At 37.4% G+C, this 8,686-nt stretch overlaps 1 protein-coding gene across 1 annotated transcript in view; it reads left to right on the top strand.

Moving 5' to 3' along the window:
* LOC127628655 (protein NDNF-like) overlaps positions 1-8,350 on the top strand; it is a 34,273-nt gene extending 25,923 nt beyond the window's left edge. The window contains exon 4 of the mRNA XM_052105431.1: positions 5,828-8,350. Coding sequence (XP_051961391.1) covers positions 5,828-7,239 — 1,412 coding nt within the window. The 3' untranslated portion in view covers positions 7,240-8,350. The remainder of the gene's footprint in view (positions 1-5,827) is intronic.
* Positions 8,351-8,686: the final 336 nt, after the last annotated feature.

Consider the following 8,686-nt stretch of genomic DNA (forward strand, 5'->3'; position numbering starts at 1 on the left):
ATCTCAATCTTCATTGATCTCCACATGATTACAATTTAGAATGTTGTTCTATACAGCATTAGGGATTCCTTCCAAATTCACACTAATGTGTAAAATAATCTGAAAGGATTAAAGAAAAATTTAAATACAAATAACTGTAACTGTAATAATAATGTAGAAATTCCTAGCAATTCATTGTCTCTGTTTCAAACCTAATGAGCTGCTTACACAGGCAGCATTTAAAGGCTTCTTATGCGCACTCCAGGCTCAAAGGCTACGTTCATAGTCAGTGTTTGGGAAACAGCGGCTAGATCTTCTTCGGATGACACACAGCTCATTTCTTCGTCTCCGTGAGTAAACAAAACCTCACATGAAACACACTAGACATGAGCATTTACAATGCAGCGTGACTGTCTCGTAACTAACAAATAGTTGTCCAGTACAGTTGTTCACACAGCACAGGTTTGCCGAAAATGCAGTTGTGAGTCCTGAAAATTTGTGGGTGTCAGTTTGGTTAAAGAATGCGGTTGTTTCTATCGTAAATAACCGAACTGCGTGTGAATGTAACAGTTTAAAGCACTGAAAGACAGGACTGACAACCATATTTTGCTGCTGTATGAATGTTGCCAAAGGTTGTTTCAAAAGTTAAGCTGCATAATTATACTGGCTTTTTAAATACCTAATTTTGGCCAAATTCATCGTACAACATTTATCTTTCACGGAGAAAGCATTACCAGTAAAAAATCAATTTAAGATTGCAGACAAAATGATGAAGTGTTTATTATAAATACAGCCAATATATAAAACTTAATTAAAATTCACAATATTTGTTTGTGCTGTGTATTTTTATTCTAATTATTGTGTCACAACTTTTAGCTAGGCAACGTGCTAACACCAAACACCATTGAAATCAATTGTGAGTCAAATCTCCTGTGTTCTTTGTGTGAGGAACGCTATTTGAATACAAATATGCCATGTAGAGCATTTCAAATTAAATTAGAAATCGACAGCATATGTGGGATAGTGTTGATTGCCACAAAAATGTATTTAGACTCGTCCGTCCTTTTCTTAAAAAAAAGAAAAAGAAGCAAAAATCGAGGTTCCAGTGATGCACTTATGAATGAAAGGGGGCCAATATATTAAGTGATACAATCACTTACTAACCGTTTCTGTGTAAAGTTATTGCCAATTTTACAACTTCATTACATGACAATGTAATGACAACAAACCCTTAAACGACTATATAAATGATTATTTAAACAAATTTCCTTTTCCAAAAATACATGAGTTTTAAAAGAAGAATTAATGTAAGAACTTTTTATGAAAGTATAAGCTTTTTCTGTGTTTAAACCTTCCAAAAATTGTCCCCATTCACTTCCATTGTAAGTGCCTCACTGTAACCTCTCGATGCCTGAAGACAGCTGGCTATGTAGGCTGCTCATTAGCTTTTGGAACAGAGCCTTGGAGTTCTCAAGTTCTTAAAATAATTTAACTTAAAACATAAAGGAGCAGTCAAAATGAATGTCCCACAGAGATCTTCATGGAAAATGTTATGCTAAAATTGCCCTAATTTGAAAAAGCAGAAAAATAAGCATGGCCACAGGTAAATAAGTATTTTTTGTGAAGTCATGTTGAGCATGTCCAGTGAGGGTCAGTGTTTTCCAGTGTGGTCAATAATTATCTCCATCTGTGTAAATGTGTGTTTGTGAGAATGTGTGAGTTTGGGCTCACTGTGACCACACCTGGCGAGCTGATGGACTGTATCTGATGTCTGCTGTCTGAAAAGTTAGGCAGCAAGAAAGAAAAAGAGAAAATGCGTTAAACCTGTCAAGAATATGCCCAGGTCATGTTTATCCCTAAAAAAGAAAAAAGACTTATAAATACTACATATATTGTTTTGTATTTTATATAAAATATAGATATATAAATATTAAAATATATACAATTCATAAATATAAAACTTTAATATATTTTAGATTTTTATATTAAATATAAATAAACAATAATTATACTGTATAATTTCTAATTGTTTTAGAAAATAATTAAAAAAAATGTTGGTAGCAGTTTATTTTACTGTACTGTTCTACTTTATTAGGTACACCTGTACATCTACTTTTTCATGTGATTATCTAATCAGCCAATCGTGTGCTATTTAATGTATAAAATAATGCAGATACGGGTCATGCTCTCATCAACAAGGCATTTTCATCCACAGAACTGTCGCTCACTGGATGTTTACTGTTTTTCGCACCATTCTCTTTACACTCTAGAGACTGTTTTGCGTGAAAATCCCAGGAGATCAGTAGTTACATAAATACATAAATACATAAACAAACATGTCACGGTCTAAATCACTGAGATCACATTTTTCCCCCATTCCGATGGTTGCTGTGAAGATTAACTGAAGCTCCTGACCCGTATCTGCATGATTTTATACATTACACTGCTGCCACACAATTGGCTGATTAGATAATGGCATGAATAAGTAGATGTGCAGGTATGCCTAATAAAGTGGCTGGTGAGTGTATATTCCTACCATTGGAGCTATTCATGCTTGTTGGACCACCTGTTTTCAGCACAAGGCAGTAAGCACAACTCCAGCTTTATTGGTAATGTGCAGCTGTGCAGACAACAAACCACAATCAGGCTTGCCTGACACTAGAGACAGCATAAGATGTGAGCACATTTTTGGATTAAAAAAATAGCTAGACAGAGTGCAACTCCAAGTGCCATGATCTTGAGACATGTTTCAAACTACATTTATCATGATACATCAACCAAACTATTTGAGTTTATGACGTGACACAACCAGAGACACTCCAAAGCATCCTTTTGCCGCATATATACATTGACACGTCCTTAAAAAAGCCCTTGTACTAAATCTATCTCAGACAGACTGATGAATTCAGTTGCAAAATGGATTGCTGTAGTCTCATGGCTAATGATAGGCTAATGTTCAATAATATGGAAACAAAAAATATATTGCCTTCTAAAGCCACTTTTTTATATCAAAGCTTTACTCATCTGCCATAATAATGTAATGCACTTTAATTATTTGAATTCTATTCATAATATTTTTGTTATTGAAATGAATTATGTAATCAATATATATTTAATTATTGTTATTTTGGGGGCTTTATCAGAAACTGCTATTAAATATGATTAATTGCGAATGTCAAAAGATGAAACTATATATATATATATATATATATATATATATATATATATATATATATATATATATATACTGTATATATTGAATATATATATGTGCATAATTTCTTATATTTTAAGAAAAGGTTTGTAAAAATCATGTTGATCTTGTTTTATAAATCTTAATTTTGTATCTCTTCGTATTTTCATTTTTTTATTTATTTTTTTTTTTTAACATTTGACCTGGAAATGTTTTCATTCAATTTAATCTTAGAGTCGTAGAATTCCTCCCACTGTTTTCATAAACTCGGTGAACTGTATGTTTCAAGGAAAGGTCTTGACCGGTGCTCATCTTCAAAGACTCTAGTGTTCACTGTCAGCTGTGCTCTCCTCTTATTTCCTTCCCTTCCTTTTACTTTTCTATTTTCTTCACTCTTCCCCATCACTTTCTCTTTCTCTACAACTCTCATTTTCCATCTTGTATTTCACTCCAGACACATGCAGCAGGGTAACGGTTACAGTTAAAGTGCATCTGTTCATGTGTGTGAAACCAAATGTATAGAACAGAAGAACGTGTGTCACAGCAGAACTTGTCCATGTGTGAGCGTACATAAAGACATAAGTGTCTCCCTTTGAGACATCGAGGGTTTCTGATCATCTCTGATTTTCTGAGGGCCATAATGACTCCCAGACTTAAGGTTTCCCTCTTCCTCTCTGTCTGTGGCCCAGTACAGCTGTCTCGCTGATGAAACACAGAGCCCCATCATTCAATGCTACAGTAATGCACCATTGGGTTTTACTCAAAGGGTCTTGATTTGTTACAAAATACAGCATGTAATGATGGCCTCAGTTCGGTTAACATCGTGACTTGGCTGCGATTAGATCCTGAAAGACAAATCAATCATCGCTAGACGATTGCAGCCTAGAGACTAATTTCTTCTCTCATTCACAAGCATTCTGTTGGCACTGTATATAGTAAAGAACATTTTAAAATATGTCACATTTTTCCTTAGACTGCAATGAGATTATATAGACCATGCTGGTCCAGGCTGGTTAATGCTTGCAAGCACTGGTTTGATGCTAGTCTAGCTGGTGGATCAGTATAGTTTAGCTTACCAGTGAAATTTTGCTACGATGGCTTGTCAAACCAGCATGGTCCGGTGATGTTGGTTGACCAAGGAAGTCATGCAGGTTAAACTATTCAATATGCCTTGTTGGAACACCAGCACACCAGCATCCAATTCTAATACCAAGATACCAAAATCAGCAATTAAAAGTCAGTTTTTTAAATAAGACTGAAAAAGACAAGGGATATGGAAGGTTAGTTTCAGTTGTTTTTGTCGGTTTCAGTGCTAACAGTAAATAACAGTAAATATACACTCAAGTCTTTTCCTATGTTTGCTGAATATATCTGGGAGCCGGTCTTTTATTGCAATGCGTATAGTCCATTTAGTTCTACATTTGATAAACAGAACATTATGCTTTCACATCCAACTGAAAGGAGATGGCTTGGAGAGTAACTCAGAGACAGTGAAGCAACAAGGTGTCTCTGTGTAGCTTAGGATTCCTGGGGAAAGCAAAGAGAAAGTCATCCTCTGATATACAGGGCTATTTGGATAGAAAACACAGCGGCCAGCTGGTGAATGGCTATCCGTCCATGCGGGGCAGGTAGCTTCAAATTACCTCACCAGGATCAAGACATTCAATGACGGTCTTTCCATTAAGATGGAAATGTTTTCTTCTTTTTCCACTGGTGCTAATTAGGGTGTGAGGAGGAAGTGAAAAGTAAACAACTAGATGAGAGGATTTGGAGTGTTGGGGGAAATGTGTCATTATGTGGCGCTTAAGGTTCATTTTAAAAGTTATTTATGTTCAGAGAGAGCTTAAGAGTTTATATCCATTTGTTCAACAGTTTATGTGGCTTATGTTTGCTTGTGGTTTAAACAAATTGTCATTCAAAATGTGCATCTGTAAATAGCATAATGCAGTTGTACCCCTACAAATCTGTCTTGCTTTTGATGTTTGTGGTATGTTCTGTTGGCACACACATTTCCCATAGTCTTTTGATTTTCTGAGCTTGTTACCCAGTTGGGGTTTGGAACCAAAAAAAAATTAAAACAGTATTATTGTCCTGACTTTCAATTCTGTTAATGGTTCTTGAAGATCGATTGGCATTTCTTAATTTTAAATAATTGAGAAATGACAATCAATTAATTTCTTAATTAATTTCCAAATATTTCTTCCTCAAAAGTAGAAAAAAGTGTTAATAGAATCATTAAAGAATCAGCAACGTTAAAGGGGCTTCCACCACCCTTGCATCAGCATTGCAGAATATATTGAAGTCAATGAAGTGAAAAGTTGTGCATGCCATGCTTAAAGCTCAAACAATTTAAACTCTGACCCTGTTGCCACTGACCTTTCATGGCATCAGCCAGTAGTTCATGGACAATTCAGATAACTTATAATTACTTAGGTACTGCCAGCACTAAAGTCAAAACAAGACATTCTCTGCAACACTTTTTGTGTGGTCAAAGTGACTCTTGATGCTGGCATTGAGCTGTGTGTTGGCACCCCAACACAAATCATGTAGACAACCCTTAGGAGAAATTAGATTTAAAGCCAGAAACATTCAATTACATATGATTCCTATTCCCAAAGTCTAATTTTGTGATTTATTTTGTTTTGTGTGTATTAGGTGAGCCAGAACCTCTGGAGCAGCAAAAACAGCAAGTCACAGTCAGTGAGGGTAACGAACTCTTCACCTACAAAGGAAATGACGTTGAGTCATTCATCGCCACCAGCTCTCCTTCAGGCTTGTACCAGCTAGATATCCTCTCAACCGAAAAGGACAGCAACTTCAAGATCTATGCTACCACAACTCCAGAGTCCGACCAGCCCTACCCAGACCTGCCTTATGACCCCAGAGTTGATGTTACTGCACTGGGTCATACTACAGTCACGCTAGCTTGGAAGCCCACTCCTACAGGCTCTATAATGGGCCAACCGATCCATTACTGTGTGGTAATTAACAAGGAGCACAATTTCAAGAGTTTGTGTGCAGCGGAAGCCAAAATAAGTTTGGATGATGGCTTCATGACTGTTCCAAAACCAGGCCGGGACTTCAGCCCATTTGACTTTGCTATTTTTGGTTTTCTCCCATCTGATAATGATTTTAGTAAGGATCGCTCCCTTACCACCAATCGAGCTCAGAGCAATAAGATGAGTCGCACATATGTACCTAAGCCCAAGGTTTTAGACATTCAGAAGATCTGCATGGGCAACAAGAACATTTTTACAGTGTCAGACCTAAAGCCTGACACGCAACACTACTTTGATGTGTTTGCCGTGAACACTGGCACCAATTTGAGTACTGCGTATGTGGGTACCTTTGCCCGCACCAAGGCAGAAGCCAAGCAAAAGACTGTGGAACTCAAGGATGGGAAAGTATCCAACATATTCATCAAGAGAAAGTCTAGCAAATTCCTTCATTTTGCACCAGTGTCCTCTCATAAGCACGTCACGCTCTATGTCCACACCTGTTTGGATGCAGTGCAAGTTCAGGTGCACCGTGATGGGAAGCTTGTTCTTTCTCAGAATGTTGAGGGTGTTCGTCAGTTCCAACTCCGTGGCAAGCCCAAAGCCAAGTACCTGATTCGTCTACGAGGGTCACGTAAGGGCGCTTCCACTTTGAAAGTGCTAGCCAGCACCCGTGCTGGAGGAAAGCAACCTTTCCCCGCATTACCCGAGGATACCCGCATCAAGGCTTTCGATAAGTTGCGTACCTGTTCCTCCATCACCGTGGCTTGGCTTGGCACTCAGGAGCGCAACAAGTACTGCATTTACCGACGCGAGGTCTCTGAAAGTTACGGCGAAGTGCATCGACGGCGTGAGCAGAACCAGTGCACTGGACCAGAGAGCCGTCGCAAGTCCGAGAAGGTGCTTTGCAAGTACTTCTACAGCGCCAACCTGCAAAAGGCCGTCACCACAGAGACCATAACTGGCCTCGAAGCAGGAAAGAGCTACCTCCTGGATGTTTATGTGGTGGGACTCAGCGGCCACTCAGTCAAATACCAGAGTAAACTGGTGAAAACAAAGAAGTACTGTTAAAAAACAGAGAGACTCTTAAGCATAGACTCTGTACATAAGTAAATATATTATATATATAATGAGAAAAAAATATGTTTATTTAACTCGAAGTGATATTCTACTAAGGAGAGTTTTGCAGACTGACTACTTGCACACAATGCTAATGCTAACTACGCATGTGTTGCAGTTTCCAAACTGCCTGTAGAGTTTGATATCAACCTCTGTATTTATGTTTACATTACCGAGTCGAAGTCTGATGCTCTCAGATGACCTTAGGCACCTGAAGGGTTTTTCTCAGGGGGTGCCATCGCTGTTGCCATGGAAATTGGAGTTTTGAGGAGCCACAGTTCTCTTTTGGCTACTGCATGCACCATTTGTCTGCCGTATGTCTATGTTCTTTCTGTTTGTTTTAGTTTTTAAACCAGCTATCGCAGAGGTAGATCCATGATTCCTTCTCTCCGCTCACCTGCCCTGTATTCAAAATATGGTTTAGATAATTGTTTTTATTATTTCATACTTTTATTTTTTTTAGATATTATTTTGGGTTATTGACAATAATTATTAGTGATAAAAAGTTTTTTAAATCTATATGAAAGTCGACGTTGTTGAAACGTTTTCCCACTGTCAGTTTCTGTGTATAACGTATAGTGTGTAAATGTGTTTCTTCGTCTCATGTACAGATTTTTCTCATTCAATATTCATGTACATAATACACTAAATATAGACATCTGTAATCCCAGTGGTGCTGTGTTTTTCTGCCAAAATGATGTGCAAGTTGGACACTGAATGTGTGTGTTTTTGTGATGTAGTAAAGAAAAGATATTTAGCGCATCAGAGTCATAGCCTTGGGGTTGGTTTACTGCTCTGACACATTGACCTGTGGTGTTCATAAGAGTTTGAGTCTGGCTTGCTACATTTGCCAATCATATCCCTGCCTTCTCTACCCATTATTTCCTGTCATATTTACACTATTACTATTAAAGGGTCATGAAATCCACCTATTTCAGCACTGGTCCTTCACACCTCAGCTTTGAAAAAAAGTCTTAAAAAATGGCTGTGGAAAGGTGGGGGGAATTTCATCGTAGAGTTATCTAAGGCTGTTCAGTCTCATAAATAATGTTATCCATGAGACTGAACAGCCTTAGATGACTCTAAGAGACAAATGGCATAGACCTTTACCTTGAACCTATCACAAATGTCACATTCAGTGATGTTCAACTTCAGTTTCAAAGCCAGGAAAAAAAACTAATAATTAAAAGCATCTTTGTCTTTAATATTTAAAGTGACTTAATAGTTGCCCTAACGTAATAAACAACTTTCCCTGAAAAAAAAAAATACATGCTCCTTCATTGAAGACAATCATTGTTTTCCATCAAGTGCATCATGTACATATCTCTAAAGTCTCGATAAAAACAGTATTTCATTACCATTTAATAAAAATGTCGAAAAATTTCAAAATGATAAAGAT

This window comes from Xyrauchen texanus, chromosome 35 (genome assembly GCF_025860055.1).
Source record: "Xyrauchen texanus isolate HMW12.3.18 chromosome 35, RBS_HiC_50CHRs, whole genome shotgun sequence".
Lineage (NCBI taxonomy): Eukaryota > Metazoa > Chordata > Actinopteri > Cypriniformes > Catostomidae > Xyrauchen > Xyrauchen texanus.